We start from the raw sequence: 26,134 nt of genomic DNA, 5'->3' as shown, positions 1-26,134 counted from the left end.
CCGAGTGCAGAGAGATGTAAACAAACAGTTTTTTGTGTGTTTTTCACGATTAATTACAAACTTATGGCATAAAACTAACACAGAAACATATGACGACATGCATGAACATGTCACGAGGTGCGGTGCTTACATACCAATCACACATCATCTCTATTTACACTCAGTTAACAATTTTCTTACCTGATCATGCGAAGTTCCAAACACAACAAATGACAAAATGTCTGACAAAGTTTTTACAAGTTTTATTCATCTCCAAAAACAACAAACAGTTTCACGTAAATAAAGACATATGTACACACGACGACGTGAACGGCACACCACGTCACTGTCAGGTCTCCCCCACCGTCTACACAAACACGACACTGACGTCACTGAGCGCCGCGGGACACGAGGAGATCCACCACTCGCGTATGTCCCCTGAGTCTCGCCTCGTCGGCCGCCGTCCGTCCGTTGTTGCCCCTGGCGTCGATGTCCACCACGTGCAGAGACAGCACAAACTTCACCGTCTCCAAGTCTCCTCCAGCACAGGCGTAGTGAAGGATGTTGTAATCGTACTCGTCCACCACTGACACATCGGCCCCTTCACTCACCAGGAGCTCCACCAAGTCTCTGTGTCCCTCGTATGCTGCCCTCATCACCGGTGTCCAGCTCCACCACCTACAGTTGACGTCCACGCCCTGAGACAGGAGCCGCTTCACCTTCTTCAGGTTCCCCCACCTGCTGGCGTCACTGAGGTCCTCGCAGTCTGCTGGTGATGGAGTCGCTGTAACACAAAGTAAACTCTGTACACTTCCAGACATCTCCGTCATACATCTACATGGTTCACACCTCAACGTGGTGACACGTGACACGGTACGTCATCAACCACTTCCAACATGGCTGACAACACAAGGATCAAGGGGAAGGACGACAGCTGGTTCATGTAATCAAGGATTATGTGGTCAATGTTTAGAATCTTTCTGTCACACCCAGTTGTTGTAACATTATTCTGTGTGTGGCTGGCGAGTGTTAACGTTTCATGGACTGAGCTTTATGAGATGATACTGTCAGTACAGTTGTTTGGAAATATTAGATAGATCTTATAAGACACGACATTGGAGTATGTCAGTCTGTTTGTTTGTTGTTTTACGCCGCACTCAGCAGTAGTCCAGCAATAAGATGGCGAAGTCTGGTACAGACAGACAGTCCAGTGGTTGACAACATGAGCACCGATCGATACAACTGGGATACGATGACATGCAAGACGCATGTCAGAACCCCCACGGGTCTATACCCCAGCTTGTTATTTTTTTTTTTTTGGGGGGGGTAAAGTGTGGGCTTTCTGCCTGCTGGGTTCTCCCAACTACCCTGTGTAGCAGGCTTTTTTGTGGTCGTCACTGGTGTCCTCGCAGTCTGGCTCGGGTAGCTCGAGGCTGAAACACAGAACATGCTGTTCAGAAAACAATACAAACTAAATAAGCATTATACATACAAGATATTCTACAAAGTTTAGGTTTTTAAATTTTGACTGATGAATACAATTTCAAAACCATTCATCTTAGTAGAGGTATAAATATAAGGTCGTCTAGCGACTAACAAATCACTCAAACGACTAGATTCTATCATAAATACAACACAAACATTGAGATTGCTGTTCATCTGAGCGGCGCGTATGTACAGGCTTGTTGGATTGAATCTTATGGTGGTACTGCCAATACAATTGACTTGTTTCCAATTATTAGGATAATAAAAGATTACATTTATCAGCTTGTTATTGTAGAGACTGTTCATATGAAAGTTCTTGGAGTGAACTTTCAGGCTTATATTTGTTACATGTTGATGTGACCTCATCTCGTACAAAGTTGGACAGTGACAGTATCTATCACCTGCTGGGTTCTCCCACCTACCATGGGTCGTCACTGTCGTCATCTGTTCAGCCCTTTCTCCGTGACTCGGGTCGCTCGAGGCTGAAACACAAAATATGCTGTTCAGTTGGGTTGGGTGAGTTGGGTTTTACAGGTTCTTAGCAATATTCCAGCAATATCTGGGCGGGGAACACTAGACATGGGCTTCGCATGAAAACTATATATTGCAGGTAAACATTATAACTACTGACCTCAGAGAAGCTTTTGCCTTTCAACAAACGTGTAACTTTCAAATTTATTCACTGATGAACATAACTTATAATACATTTGTTGCAGTAGAGGTATTATTAATATACCATAGCCTGGTGACTGACAAATTTTGGAAATCACTTATATTTATTACATTTATATTGCTTTTATTTATTTAAGTACTTCCTGAATAAACCTAAGCTGCACACTGCTGAGATATATCTCTTCTCTTGGTTGAAGTTGCAGGAACTGATTAGATTATTTTGTTGTCATAAATAATATAATCATACAACATACAACATAAATGAACATTACTACATCAGCGATAGAAATTGGCACTCGTCCTATATTCCTTGCCAAACATCCCAATAGTTCAGATATCATAACGACTAGGCTAGTAGACATATGTCATTCTTTAGGGTTTTATATGTTACCATTATGAGGACTAAACATGTTCGTTTCTCTGTGTACATATTGCCTTTGCCAATTGATGATAACAGGCTACTAAATGTAGAGTGCTGCGACCTATTGTAAATTATTTGTTGTTCCAAGTGACTTTGCTTGATGTTTTAGTCCCCACCCTCCCCAATACAAACACTCTCTTAACTAGACACTGAATCTGGTGCATTTTACATCGTTTGGTGTATCGGGCTACACAGTATTACAAACGTCCATATACGACATGCTACAGATTAATATTTCAGTGATGACATTTTCATGATGATATACAATCAATGTAAAAGAGCAACAGGTCTACTTGACTAAGCGCGTGTACATCACAGTGGAAATTCAGTGTCAGGAAAACTCTTTCCAACACTGTCATAATTCAGCATTCCGAGCGATGGCGGCAGTACACCTATCACAGATCAGCTTACTATCTGAGGCAGAAACTGTAGCCGGCACTACAAGATGTTTGATACGGTGTTTTGTTGTGTAAAGAAGGGAATAAACACGTGGCTCTATAAAGTTGTCATTGTCCCAAAATACATCATATTTTCTTCTATTTTTTGTAAATAATTTTGACTTCATAAAATAAGACTAAACATCATATTTTGTGTATGTTACTTAATAATTTGTGTACTACAATTAACTATCAGTCGGTTTTGAAATACACCGGCCTTCATTCACAAGGTTGGGTTGATAAGCACTATGTATTAAGCGTTAAGACTACATGCATGTTCTGTCCAAAGTTATTATCAGTCGGTGTTGATATACGCCTGCCTTCATTTCCAAGATTTAATTAAAAGCGTTATGAGCTAATTGTTAAGACTACATGTGTGTAGTCGAACGGCATTATGTATTAAGCGTTAAGACTACATGCATGTTCTGTCCAAAGTTATTATCAGTCGGTGTTGATATACGCCTGCCTTCATTCCCAAGATTTAGTCTATAAGCGTTAGGAGCTAATCGTTAAGACTACAGGTCCAGCGAGAGAATTAAACATTATTCTATGATAACGCGCTCTCCAAGAAAACTTATGTAATTTTAGTCATTTCTGCATACTCATGTCCTTCAAAACTGAGAGGTAATCTCTGAAATTCAGATAGTCAGCATGTTAGATTAGCAACATTGTGTAGATATTGTTTAAGTAAGTGATAATTGAAAATGCGACCGTATCATGACCTAAGAGCATCGGTGGTATAAATAACGGCCTTTATTCCGGGTACAACATAGAAAAGGCACAGCACCTGGTCTTGACACAACCAGCTACGAGATATTGAAAAACCTACCTGATCAAACCAAAGGCTTACTCACTGAGTTGTATAACACGATATGGTCAAAAGGAGAAGTCCCAAAAGCATGGAAACATGCTGCGGTTATCCCGCTGCTAAAGCAAGGGAAAGACGAAGCCCTACCAAACTCTTATCGACCGATCTCACTCACCTCAAACATTTGCAAAGCCATGGAAGCCATGGTTACAAAAAGGCTCATGCATCATCTTGAAACTGGCAACCACATAAAACCCGACCAAAGTGGCTTCAGGAAGGGACACTCGTGTCTAGATCATAATCTAAGACGGAAAAATGAAATAAAAAAAGCCCAATTAAACAGACAATACCTAGCCGCAGTATTTCTGGACTTCAGCAAAGTCTTCGACATGGTATGGCATGACGGACTCCTCTCAAAACTATCACAAAATGGAGTTGAAGGGAACATGGCAAACTTCATAGACAGCTTCCTGCAAGACAGGTCGCTTTCAGTTAAAATAGGGAACAATCGATCGGATCCTATGGCACTGGACAATGGCACGCCACAAGGCAGCATTATAAGCCCAACCCTGTTTAATATCATGATCAATGATCTTTTTGACCATGTCAACTCTCCTACCCAAACTTCTAAGTTCGCTGATGACGGAGCAATATGGGTAAAGCACAGAGATATCTCACAAACCAGAAAAAAACTCCAGTCAGCCCTGGACGGAGTAGATCAATGGTGCAATAAATGGGGATTCACCCTTTCAAGTGAAAAAACTGTTGGAGTTCTATTCAAACGCCGGGGGAAAGATGCTATGATACCCCGTGTCTCCATAAAAGGCAAACCTATCAAATTCGAAAAATCTGCAATATTTTTTGGAGTTATCCTTGATCAACACCTCACTTGGCGCAAGCATATAGAATATGTGGAAAACAGATGTCAAAAAGACCTGAACGTATTACGGGCAATTTCAGGCACATCTTGGGGCACATCGAGGGACACTCAGCTGGACCTCTACAAAGCTCTTATCAGATCAAAAATTGACTATGTCTGTGAGGCTTTTCACTCAGCATCAAATACTGTCTTGAGGCGACTAGACAGAATACAATACAAAGCCCTAATACTGGCCACAGGCGCAGCGACAGGCACCTCACTAGAAGCACTACAAGTAGAAACGGGAGAACTCCCATTGAAACTAAGACGAGAGCAGGCAATATTATCGTTCTGGGGACGAACATCAAACCCTTTGGTTAAAAAGATATGGCAAGACAAAAACGCTTGAGATGAGGCCCTAGCTCGAAAAAATCCCTCACTAAAGCCATCTGGGATATTAGTACGTGAACTCATTCGAAGTCACAATTGCGATGACATTCAGCCTCCAGAAAGTCACTACAAAGGGTTACACCCTCCCTGGACTTTACAAACTCCCAAAGTTGACACTGCTTTAACATCAGAAGTCACTAAAAGAGAAAACCCAACCCTACTACGATCAGTAGCTATCACTAAAATTCAAACTACCTGGGACAGCTGGGCCCATATATACACTGATGGATCCAAGAATCCTATCAACAACAGTGCTGGTTACGGGATCCATATCCACAGCTCCAAACCCCAAGCACATTCAGTTCGCTTGCCCGATGGTTAGTCAGTATTCACGGCTGAATTGGAGGCAATTCATCATGCACTCAAACTCATACCGGAACTCCCGGAAGCAAAGGCAGTCATCCTATCAGACTCGCTAAGTGCACTTCAGGCCATCAGTGGAAGAAACTCAAACTCCAGGCCACACACAGTCAACAATATTCTATACGAATATACAAAACTATCGGACCAAGGGCAACAGGTGGAGCTGTGTTGGATCCCCTCTCACATAGATATTCATGGAAATGAAAAAGCAGACTCACTGGCGAAGCTAGCTCTAGACAAAGCGGATATACAGCCTATTCCCTTTAGTAAACTAGAGATAAAAAGCAAAATCAAAGCCTCCATAGCAAAAAGATGGCAAACCCAATGGGACGCAAGTAAGATCGGCAGATGGCTATACAAAATTCAACCCAAGGTCCAGCAAAAGCCAAACTCATACTCAAATGAAAGGAAAATTAAAACTGCTATCTCACGCCTCAGACTTGGTCACAAAAAGCACTATGACAAGGTTTGTTCATCTTGCAATCAGGCTGAAACCATTGACCACCTGTTACTAGAATGTCAAGACCATGCCCCAGCCCGGGCTAGGTTAAAACAAGAATTGCAGTTAGATCCGCTATCTGTCATAGATCTCCTAAAGCCAAGAGATGCAATAGCGAAGGCCAAACTAACTCTATTTCTGAGAGATGGACAGCTGCTCGAACGTATATGAAACAGAGCAGCCAAGGATAAAAATGAAATCATATCAATATAAGAAAATAGAAATCATATCAATGCAAAAACAGAAATTATGTCACAATAGATATGTGAACCCTTCTCACACACAGGAGTCCCAAAGAGGGACAGGTCAGCCGAAATTGCCTAGGCAGAAGGCGACCTCTTAAACACCTAATGCAACAACAACAACCGGGTACCTCACTGTTGAGACACACGGAATAAAGACTGGCCACTAATAGATGCTTCTCTTGGTTGTTTAAAGGTAAGATATGTTCACTTCATGCATATTGTATGTTCTTAAACTATATTCCTACTTTTCCTGTTTTCTATTGCATTCTATATTCTCAGTTGCTTTGAATATAATCAACATTTTAAATTAGGCAATAATGATTAAGGTAATCAAGTAAAGTTAGTATTATAGTTATAGTATCTAACAATATAGTGTATATTAAAATAGTATAGAATATAATATGATAACGTTTTTAGACATTGGTTCAGCACATTTATATTCCGCATAACCAGGCTCGTGGAAGCAAAGTAATTCCTGTGCATCTGTTGTCAATTGTATATTTTATTGAATGTTTGCAATTGAAGTGTATATGTATATATGTAAATGAATGCATCTTTAAATGATTACTCTGTGTGTTCCATTCAAATGATTCAAACTACCCTTGATGTAATTAATGTTAAAACAATGTACTTATTGAGCGAGGCAACTATACTGTACACGCAAAACCCGTGAGCGCACATAACACTTGTTGTTTAATTCAGCTGCTCATGTATTGCTATATCTTCAGTATTATTAGGCTCTATTTATTTCTATGTGGTACACATTCAATGACATGCCGTCGGGCATATGACGTTTGGTTATTAACGGTAGTTTAGATATAAAACATGTGGCCATATTATTTAATTAGCAGATTGAAATCTTATTAATATTTGTATATTCTATTATTCGGTTTAAGTTGTATTCTGTAAGGTTGTATTGAAGTAAAGTTCATCTTTACGTTGCACATAAACATTAAAAGATCATGTAAGGTTATTTTAGTAATGGGTGAGATATTTGTTAATATCTCTATATTCTTATTATTCGGTTTAAGATGTATTCTGTAAGGTTGTATTGAAGTAAAGGTCATCTTTACGTTTCGCATTAACATTAAAAGATCATGTAAGATTATTTTAGTAATGGGTGAGATATTTATTAATATTTCTATATTCTTATTATTCGGTTTAAATTGTATTTTTGTAAGGTTCGGTCATCTTTACGTTTCGAATAAACATTAAAAGATCATGTAAGATTATTTTAGTTATTGGTACCACATGTAGAACGTGTCTTACCGAAGAGTTATCCTATTTATCTAAAATACATTGTCCTTAGTTGCGCTATATCACGTGTATTATATTTTCAACCAAATGTAAAGTGTCTTCATTTCATTGTTAAATGCAATTGTTTATGGTATGATATATTGTAAGATTTATACTGTAACTGTTAATTCATAATTTTCGGAATACTTCAATTGTCTTAGGTTGTACTTTGTTTATGTTTTATTGTGATATGTAAATGACTGTTGAGACACACGGAATAAAGACAGGCCACTAATAGATGCCTCTCTTGGTTGTTTTAAGGTGTGCGGTCCCTTGCTAATTCCCCGACAGCTAATTCTAGGAATTATAATTAGCCTTGACCAAACATTAACCTTTAAAGGTTATTATAGGTCATAAGGTTTATTATAAAGTGATAAGACTGAAATGCCGATTGCCCGTGTGACATGCGCCAAATTGTTTTCGCATTAAACGTCCGTTCTTACTTACTCATACAATAACGAGAATCATGCACATTTGCCCTTATATATTCTGCATTTCCTTGCCGTTCTTTAAAAACAATGTAGTGTACTGCAGATATACAATTGTTCCACATAATATTTTCCGGATTAGAAGAACAAAGCTGCACGCTTTGAGTGTAAAAATAATATGGCTGACACATTTGGCCATTCTGTGATGCAGAACAACGTTTTAATAATATGAGCGAAAAAACGCATCCGACACTTGACTGAACAGATTTAGAATAACCTCATATTGTCTTCAGTCTCAGTTGTAAATAATTCTTATTAGTTCAGAGATGAAACGTACAAGCATATATTTTGCAATAGAATCTATAGATCTACTGATTAAAATAGAACAAGCTTTTCAGTTGAAACGAAGTATGAATGTTTACATCCAGACGTTTGTTATCCCCGGTGACAGGCTAAACAAACGTCTGGGTGTAAACATTGTGTGAAGCAAGCACCTGATTCCTTCAAAATGTATTCTGTTGTACATCAATATTGGTATATTTACAATGTTAGTTTCATTTAATTTCCTAACAAAATTCTAAAGTACAAACTGAAAACTTACCCACCGTTTACGTCCTAACACGAGTGACACATCTCACTGCCAGTCAAGAAACGCCTTGACTGGCGAAGGGGCGAGCTATGACGTCAGTGTGACGTGTCTGGTTAAGAGCATGGCATAGTTTGGCGCTCGGCTGCTTGTGCCGATCACTCTAAGATAATACAGTGTGCAGTGATACTAGATCTACAAGTCTTACTACCGTCTTACCTTATTTCGTCTCAGATTGCATGTGGAGGTAAAAAAATAAGCCTGCTTCATTGGTTAAAGAAATCTACCTCATCATCGTGCGTAAAATATGTCTTTATTTTTATTCTAAGATGCTTTGCTAAAAGATCAAAGGTACCGACTATACTTTATCCTGCGACAAAGCATTGTGTCCGCGTGAAGATCCGGGGTAGAATAGATCTTCAGCAACCCATGCTTGCCGTAAATGGTGACTATGCCTGTCGTAAAAGGCGACTAACGGGATCAGGTGGTCAGGCGCGCTGACTTGGTTGATGCATGTCATCGATCCCAATTGCATGGATCGATGTTCATGATATTAATCACTGGATTGTCTGATCCAGATTCGATTATTTACAGACCGCCGTCATATAGCTGGAATATTGCTGAGTGCGGCGTAAAACAACAAACCAACCAAACTAACCGTGCGACAGCAGTCACAAAATTGTTCGATGCGGGCGTCGGCCCCGGTGCTCCACGAATTAAATATATATATATAAGTCTTCAGCATGGATCGATGCTCATAATATCAATCAATGGATTTCCTGGTGTTGACTCGATTTTTTACAGACCACCGTCATATAGCCGCTGTTATAAAAAAATAAATTTCAAAATCCTTCGTTTTTTGCATGTTTTTTTTAAATTTCAACACACTGGACGGATAAGAAAATAGGACCTATTATAATAAACTAATCATTTTAGTCGTGTTGTATTATATTTTTAATTTAAATATGTCTCTGAGAGTAAGGGTATACAGGCAATCAAGTGGACCAGCCCGTCAGTTAGCCTGTTGGAGGATTTTCAATTTACCGCATGTTAATACAGATTTGATTTTAAACTCATCTCCAAGACAAAAAATTGATCATTTTTAAATTATGCATCGTAGAAAATTAATCAAGTTTGCTCTAGTCGCACGTATAGTGTAATAAAGTATAGTTTTGCCCTGAACTATTATAACGTCAAAGCAACGCAAGCGTCCTCGTGCTTTAACTATAATAAACTGAAGTACAAAAGAAAGTACACACCCTAAAATATCATATATTACGCATATGGTTGAAAAAGTTGTTACATTTTTGGCGCTATCGTGATGTAATGAACAAAACCATTGAGAGCATATCGCAGAAACGTAACCTTGACATTATGATAGGCAACAAAAGCACACATTGTGAAAATGGCAATTTTCTCCATTTGCACGTGCAATGTGCGTAGAAACAGTATAAAAGGCAGTGGATTCTATCGTTCATTACACATTCAACGAAAAAAACACTAGATAAATGTCACGTTTAACAGCAGCGGAGCGAGAGAGAGCCATGGGAATGTCCCAAGTGGGGGCGTCGAACAGTCACATCGCAAGGACCCTTGGTTGAAACCATTATCAGACTCCTTCGTCGTGTCAACCAGACTGGCCAGACATCCGACCGCCCAAGAAGAGGAAGACCGAGAGTGACGACCCCTGCAGAAGACCGGTACATACGCACATTACACCTGCGCAACAGGTTCCTCACCATGGCATCAACAGCGTCGACAGCGTTAGGTCACCACATCAGCAGGAACACAGTCATGAGACGACTACGAGCTGCCAGTATCCGGGCTTATCGACCATTCCGTGGGATGACCTTAACCGCTCAACACCGTATCAGCCGTCTTCGCTGGGCAAGAAGAGTCAGACGCTGGCAACGTCGTGACTGGTCACGAGTCCTCTTTACCGATGAAAGTCGATTCAACCTCTACCATGCTGACGGTAGAGTGAGAGTCTACCGACGTAGAGGCGAGCGACTGGCTGCAGCATGTGTCCAACAAGTTCATCCTTTTGGCGGAGGCAGCGTTATGGTTTGGGGAGGCATTTGCGGCGAACAGAAGACGGATTTGGTCATTCTCCACCAGACCCTGACAGCCCAGAGGTACAGGGACCAAGTGTTACAGCCGGTGGTGATCCCCTTCATGCAGGGGCAAAGGCAGGGGTTTCTTTTTCAGCAAGATAACGCCCGACCACACACCGCTAGACTCCCTATGGACTTCCTGAACCGTCAGAACATTCAGCTTTTGCCTTGGCCGTCACGCTCTCCGGACTTGTCACCCATTGAACACCTGTGGGACCATCTCGGTAGACAGTTGCGACGACGTGCATAGCCACCAACCACCATACCACAGCTGGAACAGGCTCTGCGAGAAGAGTGGCATCCGACGGTTGACCTTTTCCATGAGAAGGCGTGTCCTGGCTTGCATTAACTCAAATGGGGGTCATACGAGGTACTGAGACCACTCGCATGGCCTTCAAACCTGGGACTGTCATCATTTCTACAAGTGTGATTTTTGATGAGTGACCGCCTATGGACGTTATTGTCAACTGAAAAGTTTTATGTGGCCACAAATCTTTAAATCCATTCTAAACATGTTTGAAAATGACTCAACAATGGCATTAAACATTACAATCACAATAAAGTTTGCCCTGTCTTCTTTTACTGTCAGAATAGTGGGGTGTGTACTTTCTTTTGTACTTCAGTTTAGTTGAGGGCAACACTATACTTTTCATTGGGGTAGAGGGGACTTTATTTCTTAACTAAAACTCAACAGTGTGATTAAATGACGTTTTAAGATAAATTAACAGCAGGCAAGGTAACAACAAGTACCTACTTTTAACCTCTATGAGAATGCTTAGATGCAAGTTTCTTTACCTAATTCTTTTTCCAGATACACGTGTGAGATATTAAAAGGTAACATTCTCAATAGCTCCATTGGCTTTAACCATACTAGTACACACGCACATTCTATTCCGCCATCCCTGTCGCTCACGACCGACTCCGTGGTCTTGTGGTAGAGGTCGGAAGGTCCGGCGTTCGATCCCCGGCCGCGTCATACAAAAAAAACGTTAAAAGATGGTACTTGTTGTTACCCAGTCTGGCGCTCTCGGCATAAACGGGCTAAAACAAGGACTGGTCGGCTCGAAGTCAGTATACTGTGTCTGAGTGGGGTATTCATGTTAAACTGCGGCATGGTATCTCAGTGAGCTAGCACTATAAATCGGCATCAGTCCGGAATAGTACAAGCAGCCACACACATACTGAATCAAATTTAAAACTTCACAATCCTAAAATTTTAACATCTTGACCAGTCATCATTGTGGGCCCTTATTGTGTATTAAACAATAATGGCCACGTATTGTCTTCAGATAACAACCGTTTTTGTGCAGGTGAATCGTTCAAAATCGTTTTTTCAGCCATACTTGTTAACAGTCATTAACAAAAAAAGAAAAACACAAGAAAAAAAAAAGTCTTTACGACCATTTGTCATGCCATGCCTTTCAAATGTGCAACGTGAACGTGCCATTGGCATGTTGCAGGCGGGAACGTCCGTAGCTGAAGTCGCAAGGACGATGGGTTGTAGACTGTTTATGATTTACAGACGCGTCTACAGCAAACAAGTACCACCGCTGATCGCCCTCGGCCAGGTCGACCACGTGTGACGTCACATGCAGAGGATCGTCAGATTGTCTTACGTCACCTCCGTAACCGATTTTTGACGGCTACATCAACTAGAAATGAACTGTTTAGGGGTAGACTCAGTGCGCAAACTGTTCGAAACCGTTTGAGAACTGCTCACCTTCAAGCACGACGGCCATACTGCGGGCCGATTCTGACTCAATTACACAGACGTCTACGTCAATTATGGGCACAGCAACACTTACGATGGACTCCCGATGAATCCCGATTTAATCTTCGATTTGCTGATGGTAGGGCGAGGGTGTGGAGGCGCCGTTATGAACGTTACGCCCAGTATTGTGTACAGGAAGTTGACAGATTTCGAGGCGGAAGTGTCATGGTGTGGGGTGCTTTCTGTGGCAATGCACGTTCCAGGCTTCTTGTCATCCGTGGCAACCTCAACGCTGCTGCTTTTCGTGACCAGGTACTGGCACCAGAACTTCTGCCTTTTATGGCAGCACATGGACCCAGTTTGATCTTCCAACACGACAATGCCAGACCCCACACAGCAATTTTGACAAGGAATTTCCTTCAGAATGCGGGAGTCAACGTCATGGACTCTCCCGACCTCAATCCCATCGAACACGTCTGGGATGCTCTTGGCAGAAGTCTGCGCACTCTCCAGAACCAGCTACAGAATTTGCAAGATATTGGCACCATTTTGCAGCAACAATGGCGTCGTCTTCCCAATCATGTGTTCACAAGCATCATTAGGTCCATGCGGAGGCGTTGTGTGGCAGTTGTCAACGCACATGGTGGCCATACACGCTACTGAACTTGTGTGCCATCAGAATCTCGTGCTTGGGACTTATGATTTAAACTGTTGATACCGTTGATGTTGATAAACTGTTGATGTTATTACCGAATACCGTAGGTGCTTGGAAAAAAATATGGTTACCACCGTTCATTAAAATCCTTCTTTGGATATTAATGATTAAAAATTACCTTCTCTGATACATTTGTCCGTTTTCTATCATATATGGGATTACTTTTAAAAATGTCAAGTTTTAAATTTGACTCAGTAGACATGCATGCACGTCTCTATATATAAGTGTAGTAATCTTAGACGCGACGTTAAACCCAATTTGACCTCACCTGTCGCTCACATACAGCTGGTGGCCATATTGCTACGTATACGTCCACACATTTGGCAGTTACGCAGCTTCAGTCGGCGTCGTTCATTATCAAACCTGCATACGTATCCTTGCCAAATCCAGTCGCGTGATGTGCGTCCTGGAGGGAATGGTCCGACGACCGTTCATCCTTCCGTGTCATTCATGTGCTGGCGCACACTCATACAAGGTTTGATACCCACATCAACTTTACTAAGCTTTAGTCCATCCATGAATACACCATTAACACCATTAACCAGACAGGACAGGCTCGTCATCGAATGGGCAACTGGAGTGACCGAGGTTCGACTCGATCTATTGACTGTAAGATTGTTTGTTTTCTTTGTTGTTTAACGCCGCACTCTGGACCAGACATTCCAGTGATTGACATCATGAGCATCGATTGAGCATCGATCCACGCCATTCGGATACGATGACATGCATCAACCAAGTCAGAGAGCCTGACCACCCAATCCCGTTAGTCGTCTCTTGCCACAAGCATAGTCGCCTGTTACATCAAGCATGGGTCGCTAAAGACCTATTCTACCCCAGATCTTCAGGGGTAAATTGATTGTAAGGACTCTATCTTTTGACTGCATGCCTGCACTTCTTACCATGGGAACATATTTTTGAACTGGTCGAGCCCGATGTGCCTGGCCCTTGCCCTGAGACATCATTTTGGTTAATTAAAAACCATCAGACCATGAACTCATATTTGTGTTTTGATCGGAAAATTACCGATAACAACTGACCAGTTACCTAACCTTATCACAAGCAAACACAGCACCTAAGCTATCGCGACGATAGCCACCATTTTCAATGTTGAATTTCTGAAACATTTCGGCCACTGACATAGTGATTAAGTGTTGCCTTGTTGCTGTTACATTTCGTATTTCTTATATTCAAAATCTTTACTGAACATTAAGTCCGTAAAGAAGGAGCTAAATCTGTGGGTTAAAGACTCGTTGGTTATCTGAAGTTTGATGTAGTAAGCATATAAACATCATCCAAACATTATGGGGAAAAATGATCTTTATAATTTATCGATAAAGGATCGTCAAAAAGGATATGCTGAATGACTATTATTTCGCGCCGCTTTTAACAGTATTTCGGTTATACCACTATGTGTCAGCTTGATGTGGGAGGAACATCCGAAGTATGGTATGGTGCTGGGATTCGGCGATCTCTGCACGGCGAACTGCTGCGACTAAAGCAACTGGGTCAACCGTGCCTACTCATTAATTTGAAAATTCGTCGGAGACGGGAGTGAAATGAAAAATATTGTTTTTCTTGTCTGTCTGTCCCTTTGTAAGATAACTATATTTACGGGACTAAATGTTACTCAACTGGACTCTCCTAAACGAGTCAATATTATTCTGATTTGTCTCTTCGTGGGTAAGCCAGCTAGCTATACAGGTGTACGGAACGGTATCTATACCTGCTATATACCAGTTAACAGAATATTTATCTATGTCTACATAGCGTTAGAACCCCTTGACAATGCGGTTCTGACAATTCAATCAGGAAGACGAGTTATTTTAAAATGGAACTCGGAAAGGTGGCAATGTTTCATCTTGTGTAGTTATTCTGCGCCGGAACCTTCGGCGTCTGTAAAAACAGCTATAACTCCTGTATCCATGATCAGAATCTATATTTCTGTAGAGCGTTAGAAATCTATAGATAGTGCTGTACTGTAAACATTTTTATTCCGTCTTATCAGACAAAGAGTTGTTTTGAAACGGGACTCAGAATGGTGGCAAGCTTGCTTTCAAATCATTGGAATGACCATGTGAATGGGGTTAGGGCGTTGTGGGCTGAAGAAGTCGTGGATGCCGATGATGTGTATGATGATGGAGGCGTCTGTCGGTGTACAGTGTTGGGTCAAGTACATGTACGGCGGAAGGATATTTGCTGTTCAGTTTCCGTCAATGACTTGTCACAGGTTTGTGTTACTTCGCGTGCCCCGCCGTGATACCGCTGGAATATTGCTTAAAGCATACTCACTCACTCACTTACTCCCTCCCTCACTCACTCACTCCACCTGTCATACAAAGATACCTTTCACAGATATGTCAGGCATTTTTATCACACTGAGGTCGGATTTTCGGAATTCATTCATGCTTCAAACTAACTTTCTACACTTATGTTCCCTAATAAAGAACGTTTTGCATTCGACAGCTCCTTCACAAACGTAAAAACGTGTGTTCCGGCTTGGGGACCCAACTACTGACATCTATACCCCTATGTCTGTATTCCAGTATGGAATTAATTATTCGTGCTCTTGGGGCGCTTTTAAAGGTGAATGCATGTATTTGGTGATAAATGTCCCCGTTTAGCAAAATGTCTATATTAATGGTTAACCAAATCAACGCCAAATGAAAATGACAGACAACATTCCAATCAACTAGGCCTAATGTATATAGCACGAAAACAAAACTATTGTGTCTGTATCATAAGTCTCCACGGGACAACTGCCATTCCAAGGAAGCACCTGTCAATGTATACTACAGATCACGCTCTTACTTTGTGTTTTTCCACCTGATCGGGGTAAGACCAAGTGATGAAACTAGACCCGTGACTGCAAATACATCAATTGTCACTGCAATAGATTAACCAATCTAGATTATCCGCCGAAACAGATTCCATTTTGGATAGAGGGCAAATAGCGGTAAAAAAAATGTGAATGACCACTGAAAATCAGTGATGACACCAGGTGTTCGCGAAAAGGATAAGCATGTCCTGACATACGGGTAGCGCTCGCACTGTATGGTGGTATAAGCTCGAACCGCAATAAAATATTTTCCCTTGAACAGTTTGTTTTTTCAACTTGTTTTTTCAAGTTGACGGATGACAAGGTAGACACAATTTTATGGATAACAACTTCTTTAATACTGTAAAAAGCGAGGTTTCGGTATAGATCCTTATACACTTGCCATCACTAAACAGAGATCAAGGCTATTTCATCCCATCCGCCTACTATGAACTCATCAAGCATTAATCACTTATCCTGTTTAATTGGCTTCATGTCCTGTTGGCTTCCATCGTGTTGTGACAGTATTATCCCTTTGTTGTCAACATCTACCTATGTTATCCCACTCATGTATGCAATTGTTGTTACTTTTAATCCTCTGCCGTTAATCCTCCACCTATTATATACTTTCTGTACTATGTCCCTCATTCAGTCTTGCTTGACAACGGTATAAGGATCCATACCGAAACCTCGCTTTTTACAGTATTAAAGAAGTTGTTATCTATACAATTGTGTCTACCTTGCGTGACCGCTACAATAAGCGCGAGACAGTGAGATCATCGTCCTGTAGAAACATTTTGACATGCAGGTATAAATTATCCCTTGGAAATATCTTGAGTGATTAGTAATAGGGCGTGCCTTTATCCTATAATAGGGTGTGCCTTCACGAAAAGAACCAGACCAAAGCGGTTTCACTCCTGGACGCTCAACCTTAGATAACCTCGCCCGACTAGAGCAGGACATTAAAACAGGCCAACTTAACAAACAATATACTACAGGCATCTTTCTAGACTTCTCCAAAGCATTCGACATGGTTTGGCATAACGGACTAATACAAAAACTACAAAAAATAGGACTTAAAGGTCAAATAATTAACTACATCCAAAGTTTCCTAACAAACCGCAAAATCACCGTGGGCATAGACCAAACGCTATCGGACCAATGTCCCCTAGAAAATGGCACTCCCCAGGGCAGCATCCTAAGCCCAACACTCTTCAATATTATGATTAACGATTTATTCGAGGGACTATCCCCCAAAGTAAACACATCAAAATTCGCGGATGATGGAGCACTCTGGATCCGCACTAAAAGCATTAAAATGGCCCAAAACTTACTACAAAAATCTCTAAATAAAATACAAAAATGGGCTGACAAATGGGGCTTCTCCCTAAACTCAGAAAAAACCACAGGAATAGTATTTAAACACAAAAATATGCAACCCGCCACCCTAAACCTCCAACTAAACAACAAACCAATCAAATTCCAAAAACAAACCAAATTCTTAGGATTAATCTTCGATAAACATCTCACCTGGGATGCTCACATTAAAAACCTTGTAACCAGATGCAGCAAAGACCTAAACACGTTAAGATGCCTGACCGGCTCCAACTGGGGGGCCTCTAAAAACACCCTCCTCTCACTCTATATATCACTAATTAGGTCCAAACTAGACTATGGCAGTGCCATTTACGACACCTTAAACAACTCTCTCATTAAAAAACTAGACTCAATCCAGTATCAGGCCCTAAAACTAATCACACGAACTCAACATGGCACCTCTTCCACCTCACTCCAGGCCTTAACAGGAGAAATGCCACTTAAACTACGTAGGGAACAACTTACCCTAAACTTCTGGGCCGCGTCCCAATCAAACCCACTAATCGAAAACTTAATAAAACAAAATATTAGCCCTAGAAACCAAGCCCTAGCCCGGAAACATCCACTACTTACTCCAATTTCCCAAAGAATAACCAATTACCTAAACGAACACAAAATAAATAATCTTAAACAAAACAATAAATCATCCAATATCTTCACTCCAAAACTTAAAATACCAAAAATAGACACAACACTAGCCGATACACTAAATAAACAGACCGATCCTAACATCGCTAAAACCACCACACTAGCATACATACATGAACATTGGCCAAATTGGTGTCACATATACACAGACGGATCCTCAGATCCGATCTCAAAACACACAGGTTTCGGAGTCCACATCGCACAACCAACCAAAGACACACAATCTTACCGACTCCCAAACAACCAATCCATATTCACGGCCGAACTAATGGGCATGGCCTCAGCACTACACAATCAGCAATCTAAAAAACACCAAAAAATCCTCATCCTAACCGACTCTCTCAGTGGACTACAAGCCCTCAAAAATAAAAACACTAAAAACCGCCCCAAACTAATAAATCAAATACTCAATAGCTCAAACAACTTAACTAAGGTAGGTAAACAAATAGAGTTCATTTGGATCCCCGCCCACGTAGGAATCTTTGGAAATGAAAAGGCAGATAAAGCAGCAAAATTATCCCTTAAACTCCCAGAAATAAGCTTAAACTTACCCAGCTCAAAATCAGAAATCAAAAGTGTCACTAAACAAAAAATTAACAAAAAATGGCAAAATATATACCAAAACTCAAATAGCCAAATCAGGAAAGTACTCAAAAAACCCTTAAATAAACCCAAAATACTACACCCATCCAAAAAAATCGACAGAATAATTACCAAACTACAAACAGGCCACACCAAACTAAATAATCACCGTAAAATAGCTAAACTACACACAACAGGAAACTGCCCACATTGCAAACAACAAGAAACACCAGAACACGTACTCATTCACTGCACACACTACCAAACACACCGAACAACACTACAGACCACCCTAAATCTTAAAACCGGACTTACACTAGAATCAATCCTAAACCCACAAAATAAATTAGAAAAATTCAAAGCCTTAGGCATATACCTAATAAAAACAGGACTAATTAGTTGCATTTAAACCCCAAATAAAATATTAAAACCAAAACTACCTTATTTGATAACCACCCAACACACACAGCTCCCTTAGTTCGTCCCCCACCCACTCTTGGCATTCTTTCCAAATCTCAAAATTTCAAAATTACTATATAAGTAACCCCTAAAGCCCCCTCCTGGGTTGCACAAACTCACTTTTCCCCTTTTTGGAAACACATTAAATGGCCTGGCCGGGCCCGTGTGCGACATACGCTTGCAGTCGGAAAGCGCACGTTAAATCTCCAATATAAGTAAGTAAGTAAGAAAAGAACAGTGTGCGAAATACGCATCAGTCGGAAAGCGCACGTTAAATCTCCAAAGTAAGTAAGTAAGAAAAGAACAGATTGTGAATGAAATTCGTGATAGCATCACTTGAGGCAAAACGATTCGGTTTGGTATGTAATGTGTCATTGTTACAGGGGGATATACAGTATAGGTTATTAACTATACGTGCAGCACGTGCATGGCAGGTCAGTTATGCCACAGATGTAAAACATTTGAGTTAATAGTGAGTCACTGATTGAGAGAATTCAATCTAAGGCCGCATATAAGCCATGCACCGAGGAGATGAGTTATACATTCATAAAGAACATGTAAAGAAGTAAATGTTACAGATGAACTAGATAGATCAGAGTACAACATATCTAGACATCAATATGGACTACGTTAGAATAATGACATACATGGCCTCAAACACGAGGTGTTAATGAAGCACAGGGCTGGTGTATCATGTCTACTGTACAGTGTTGGTAGTGTTAATGACGCTTTCTGTCGCCACTAGAAACACAGGGCTGGTGTATCATGTCTACTGTACGGTGTTGGGAGTGTTAATGACGCTTTCTGTCGCCACTAGAAACACAGGGCTGGTGTATCATGTCTACTGTACAGTGTTGGTAGTGTTAATGACGTTTCCTGACACCACTAGAAACACAGGGCTGGTGTATCACGTCTACTGTACAGTGTTAGAAGTGTTGATGACGCTTTCTGTGGCCACTAGAAACACAGGGCTGGTGTATCATGCCTACTGTACAGTGTTGGAAGTGTTAATGACGCTTCCTGACACCACTAGAAACACAGGGCTGGTGTATCATGTCTACTGTACAGTGTTGGGAGTGTTAATGACGCTTTCTGTCGCCACTAGAAACACAGGGCTGGTGTATCATATCTACTGTACGGTGTTGGAAGTGTTAATGACGCTTTCTGTCGCCACTAGAAACACAGGGCTGGTGTATCATATCTACTGTACAGTGTTGGTAGTGTTAATGACGCTTTCTGTGGCCACTAGAAACACAGGGCTGGTGTATCATGTCTACTGTACAGTGTTGGGAGTGTTAATGACGCTTTCTGTCGCCACTAGAAACACAGGGCTTGTGTATCATATCTACTGTACGATGTTGGAAGTGTTAATGACGCTTCCTGACTACACTAGAAACACAGGGCTGGTGTATCATATCTACTATCCAGTGTTGGGAGTGTTAATGACGCTTCCTGTCGCCACTAGAAACACAGGGCTGGTGTATCATGTCTACTGTACAGTGTTGGGAGTGTTAATGACGCTTTCTGTCGCCACTAGAAACACAGGGCTGGTGTATCATATCTACTGTACGATGTTGGAAGAGTTAATGACGCTTCCTGACTGCACTAGAAACACAGGGCTGGTGTATCATATCTACTATCCAGTGTTGGGAGTGTTAATGACGCTTCCTGTCGCCACTAGAAACACAGGGCTGGTGTATCATGTCTACTGTACAGTGTTGGTAGTTTTAATGACGCTTCCTGACAGAACTAGAAGCTCGGGGCTGGTGTATAATGTCTACTGTCGAGTGTTAGATGTGTTAATGACACTTCCCGCCACCATTAGAAACACAGGGTTGGTGTATCATGTCTACTGTACAGTGTTGGAAGTGTTAATGACGATTACTGATAGAACTAGAAGCTCGGGGCTGGTGTATCATGTTTACTGTACAGTCTTAGAATTGTTTATGCCGCTCCCCGCGTCCACTAGAAACACTAAGTTGGTGTATTGTGTCTTCAATGCTGTTTTAGAACAAGTTTTAATTGAGTGTAAATCATTTAGAATTGCTTTTGTGTTTGATTATGAAGTATGCTCGTCAACACAATTTAGGGAACACTGATATTTTGTAGCACTGTTCATTCGATTCCTTTTAAATTTGGTAAATGGCCTCCTGGTCGGCGGCTAACATACTGATATTGAAGACTACCCTTACTCAAGTGACTTAATGACAGAACAAAGAATTTGAATCATACTGGACTCGTCAACGTTTATTTTGATCAGCACTCATTTTCATGGAACTTTTGTTGTAATCTCTGCCTCACAGCTGCCGTAAAAATGGACATCGTGCATTTGTTCATAATTCTCATGAAGCACGAGCCACAAGGCATTTTTGTGTGACATTTGGGTTGATAAAGGCTATGAAACTGCATCACTGTGTTCAACATGCCACAACGTCGACACCTCACGATTGAAGAACGAGCCAGAGCTCGAAGGTTAAATGTTAGTCCATCCGCCATTTGCAGATTACGTCAGCGATTCAAACAAGCACAGACAGTATGTGATAGATCAAGGTCAGGACACCTCGTGTGACAACAGGAAGAGAAGACCGGTACGTCGTTGTTGAAGCATTGGGGAGAACAGTCACAGCAAACCATCTTTGAAGGCAACCGAGGGCTGCTCCAGGAACAAATGTCAGTGACCAAACCACAAGAAACCGTATGAGGGAAAGAAACATCAGGCCCCGACGTCAAGCCATTAGACCGCTTCTTCTTCCGCGTCACGGAGCAGCCAGAGACGCAAGGGCACGGCAACACCGACAGTTGACAAGACAACAGCGGTCAGCAGTTCTTTTTTCTGACTAATCTCGGTTCTCACTGCAGCATAATGACGGTCGTGTTCTTGTCTACAGACGGCGTGGGAAACGTTTTGCTGACGTCAACGTCCGTGAACACAATCGTTTTGTTGGTGGTAGTGTCATGGTGTTGGCAGCCTTCTCATTTCATCACAGAACCAATCTGTACGTCATCAACGGGACTTTGAATGCTGTTCGCTACAGGGGTGAGATTCTGAGACCAATGATGATCCCTTGTCTTTATCGAATAGGCCCACAGGCGGTTTTCCTGGATGACAATGATAGACCTCATCGTGCACGCATAGTCACTGACTTTCTGGGACAAAACAATGTTACTCGCATGGAATGGCCAGCATATTATCCTGATATGGCACCCATTGAGCACGTATGGGATCTGGTAACGAGACGTGTTAGAGAGAGCCACCCTCCACCTCCAGATCTACGCCAGCTTGCTCAATGGCTGAGTGGCCTGCTATCCCACAGAACACACTACAGACATTAGTGACATCCATGAGGCGTCGTTGTGTTGCATGTGTGGCTGCTAGGAGCGGACACACTCATTACAGACTTTTCTCTCATGACGTTGATTTCCAATTTTGACCCCAGTGACATTATTGACATCAACGCTTGTTCACGTTATGAAATGTAGTGGGTTGTTCATGATTCTTTCGTGTGCACGGGTTGCCCAGTCGTCTAAGACGCCGCGATTCGCTGTGCAGAGTTGCGTCCCTTGGCCACGACAGAAACCTATGATTGTGGGTTCGGCCCGATTATGTTTCTAGGTTTGTCAGCACCATACCCGTGCTCGTGGGTTTCACCGAAGTGGTAAACGTCTGAGACCTGCATCACTTCGGGCTTTCCCCCCACATTAAGCTGACACGCCGTGATGTAACTGGAATACTGTTAAAAGTGGCGTTAAATCCAACTCACTCACACTCACGTTATGAAATGTAGTGGATTGTTCATGATTCTTTCTTACTGTATCCTCGGTCATTATTGAATTTACTACACAGTCTTCTGTTCCTTTTTGATTTTAAGTGCAAACATATCAGTGTTCCCTAACTGCTTTTGAGTAGTATAGTTAGCCTAGTATAGAGGTTGCGTATAAATGCAGTAGGATTAGAACGCTCCTGTATATTTTCACCCCGTATAAATGTCGTGTTACTAAAAACTTATTTAAGAGACGCGCAATGTTTCTAGTTTTTATCTGAGTCATGAGCTCTTTTCTATATTGTAATGACTATTGGTGGGAGTATTCATACCGACGTTAACCTATGTACCTGGATATTGGGTGTCCCGTCTTTTTATGATCAGAAGGACGATCAACTTTAAAAAAAAGACTGCCAGAGACAGATGCTAAACGGCTTCGAAACCAAATCCTAACGCATCAACACACACGAAACTTTGCACACAAACATTCCTCCGTGCACGTGAGCTGGTAAGCTCTCTACGCTTGATGCACTACAATATTTATGATCAGAGTAGGAATGCGTCGTCTACAATGTAATGAGGTGAGGTGAAATTGGGCGGGCGGACGTTCTACCACTAGACCACGGAGGCGGTCTACAATGTAATGAACGCCTAAGAGTAATTGTCATTCCGGAAACTGGCGGAAGTCGGTAGTGGGTAGACAATATGTTCAATATGTTCTGCAGAAAAGTTAAGGATCGACCCCGCACAGGCCGCCCTAGGTCAAGATCAAAAGTTCATCGGGCTGGAAACTAGACTTTAATAAATTGACTTGTGGACGATCATGCCTCGGGGAGATAAATCTATCTGAACGTGCTACCTTTGTTTGCAACATTGACGCGATGACATCTTTCCAACGAATGAATCATGACTTTCTTTGGCATGAAACAGTATGGCAACATATATGTGTGTGTGCGCGCGGGTGTGTGTGTGTGTGTGTGTGTGTGTGTGTGTGTGTGTGTGTGTGTGTGTGTGTGTGTACGCGCGCGTGTGTGCGTGTATGTGTGCGTGTGTGTGTCAGTGTATTTCTTTCTTAGTATTATTGTATATATATCGCATTGGTTTTTGACAGTGTTGTTGTAGTGTTTTTTTGGATTATGCACGGTACCAGTTCCCAGCCTGATTGGCCCAAGCTGCCCTTGTTCTGGCCAGTTCTATTGTGTTATGGTGAGGGTCCGGGGTAATCGTTTGTCTTGCCTTTAGAGGGCAAGATATTCTTGCTGTCCGCTTGGTCAGTTTTATCTTCTATGCTAACACAAGCACTTTGTAAGTCAGTCCACTATGTCCCAATCTTGTCCGCCATTTTGTTGGCCATGTTTAATATTCAATACCATGGTACATGTTATGTTTGTGCTATGAGAAATTAATCAATATCATTCATGTTCATGCGTGTTGTTTGTAATTAAGAGTATATCACAGCACAGGTAATGCTGGTATGGCTCAGATAAGGACATATTTATGTAGGTTTATCTATGCCATTCCATTTGAGATTATGTTTAGAATGAAATGACATGGCAGTATTACTGTGTATATAATTGTATGATATGTATACTAAACTATGTAAGTGAAGTGTATTTTATCACTTACAGCAGGATCTGCAGTGACAAGCAGTTACAGTAGATTATGCCTACTGTCACCTGAGTGCCACACATTCGGTAGGCATCTTAAACATTCTAGTCCTAGTATAAGCTACATACCTGTATTTGTGAACTGCGTGAATACTATACATCTTGTACATATGAGTGCATTGGTGCAGTTTAAGTAATATGTAGCGCAGAGATGAGTATAATGAATCATGTGATATCTGTCATAGCTTTATGTGATGGGATGTAAAAAACATTTATGTCTATTCATCAAAACTAAGTTCTTAATATTACATAAGGAGGACATCATGATTAATGTGGAGAATGAATTTTAATTATTATATCAATAACTATGATACGTGCAGTGTTTAGAACTCCATGTATGTTTGACTTATTTGCTGTTCGTTCTGCTACAGGGTGAATATGAATATTGGACTCTATTCACACATATCAATTTTCTGAGACAGAATTATGTAGGATAACACTGTTATCTGTCAGTGTATTCAAGTGTATTACACATTTATAACACAGAATGTTTAGACGTTTAGACACAAGTTAAAAACAGAAGAAGGCATATGCCTTAAGATATGAATAAGATATTTCATGCATCTTTCGCGTGGAATGTTTAGAGAGAAATCTCTGCTAAAAGTCTCACCTGCTGCAGCACCAGGAAACGAAGGGGGCGATGCTGTGAATGACACCTGCGACAACGACGATGTAGTCAGCGACCTGTCTGTAACATCGACCTCTTTAATATCTTCTCTCATCACACAGCTTGTATTCAGTGTCACCATGTCCTCTGTAAGACCAGTGATTACTTGATTTGAATCGTGTAGGTCATCAATGGTCTGATTTAGTTGAATGTTTAAACTCTGAATGTCAGTTTTTAACTTTTGCTGCATTTCCTCCAAGCCCTTCCTGTGTGACTGTTCATCATGGACGTGAGCTTCTATCTCTTTTCTCTTCACACAGCATGTATTTAGTGTAATTAATTCTTCCTGAAGAACACTGTTTACCATGTTTGCATCACGAAGACCAGCTTTCGTCTCATTCAGCTGCAGCTGTAAACTGTGGATGTCTGTGTTCACCTCGCTACGATGTTTTTCAATACTTTCTTTGTAACTGTCTCTTTCTCTTTCTACACGTCTGAGCTGTTGTGTTACTGCCTGAAGTTGTGTTTTTGTGTAATGAACACTGACTTTCAGTCTGTTAACTAAATCATGAACACGTCCGCTCATAATATCCCTAATGTTATACTCTTTCAGGATGCCGGTAATAGCTTGCTCCACTAGAGGCTTTATCAGGGCAGGAATGAACGTGTCAGTCAGTTGATTTTTCAGTGATGACTCCCACCTCCTAAAGTGGTTTTTCATATCAGTCTTAATATTAACAACTCTTCCTTTCCATGCTTGGATACTTGCTGTCAGGACTCTCACTTGTCCAGTCAAGTCGGTCAAATTGGTATCAGCATGTGCGTCTCTGACACCACACAAGAACACAAGACTGATGAATACAACTCTTGTTAGTTCCATCATGCAGAGATATGTGCAGCTCGCCGCAGTTACGAGAAGACTGACTTGATGCTGGATCATTATCGCACTTAGCCTGAAGTGTTTGACAAAAAGCCAACTCAGGAATGCTCTGACAGAAAATTCCTGTGCGTACAAGTGGCACCACAGAGACAAATAAGGCTGGTAGCTTCATCAGGGTATTGTGTTACATACCAAGTATGTTGCCACAATAGCCTCGTGTTGAGAATATTATTACTATAGAAGTAACTTAAACAATATTTGATTTCTTGT

The 26,134-nt window shown here is 41.4% G+C and overlaps 1 protein-coding gene across 1 annotated transcript; it reads right to left on the bottom strand.

Moving 5' to 3' along the window:
* Positions 1-236: 236 nt before the first annotated feature.
* LOC139477196 (uncharacterized) lies at positions 237-25,913 on the bottom strand. Its single transcript, XM_071259754.1, has 4 exons — positions 24,988-25,913; positions 1,887-1,946; positions 1,347-1,412; positions 237-763 (listed from the first exon to the last, which is right to left on the bottom strand). The coding sequence occupies exons 1-4, from the start codon at positions 25,865-25,867 to the stop codon at positions 369-371; spliced, it is 1,401 nt and encodes a 466-aa protein (XP_071115855.1). The 5' UTR covers positions 25,868-25,913; the 3' UTR covers positions 237-368.
* Positions 25,914-26,134: the final 221 nt, after the last annotated feature.

This window comes from Haliotis cracherodii, unplaced genomic scaffold, assembly GCF_022045235.1.
Source record: "Haliotis cracherodii isolate W230 unplaced genomic scaffold, xgHalCrac1.p SCAF_32, whole genome shotgun sequence".
Lineage (NCBI taxonomy): Eukaryota > Metazoa > Mollusca > Gastropoda > Lepetellida > Haliotidae > Haliotis > Haliotis cracherodii.
This window is presented reverse-complemented; position numbering and strand designations above follow the sequence as displayed.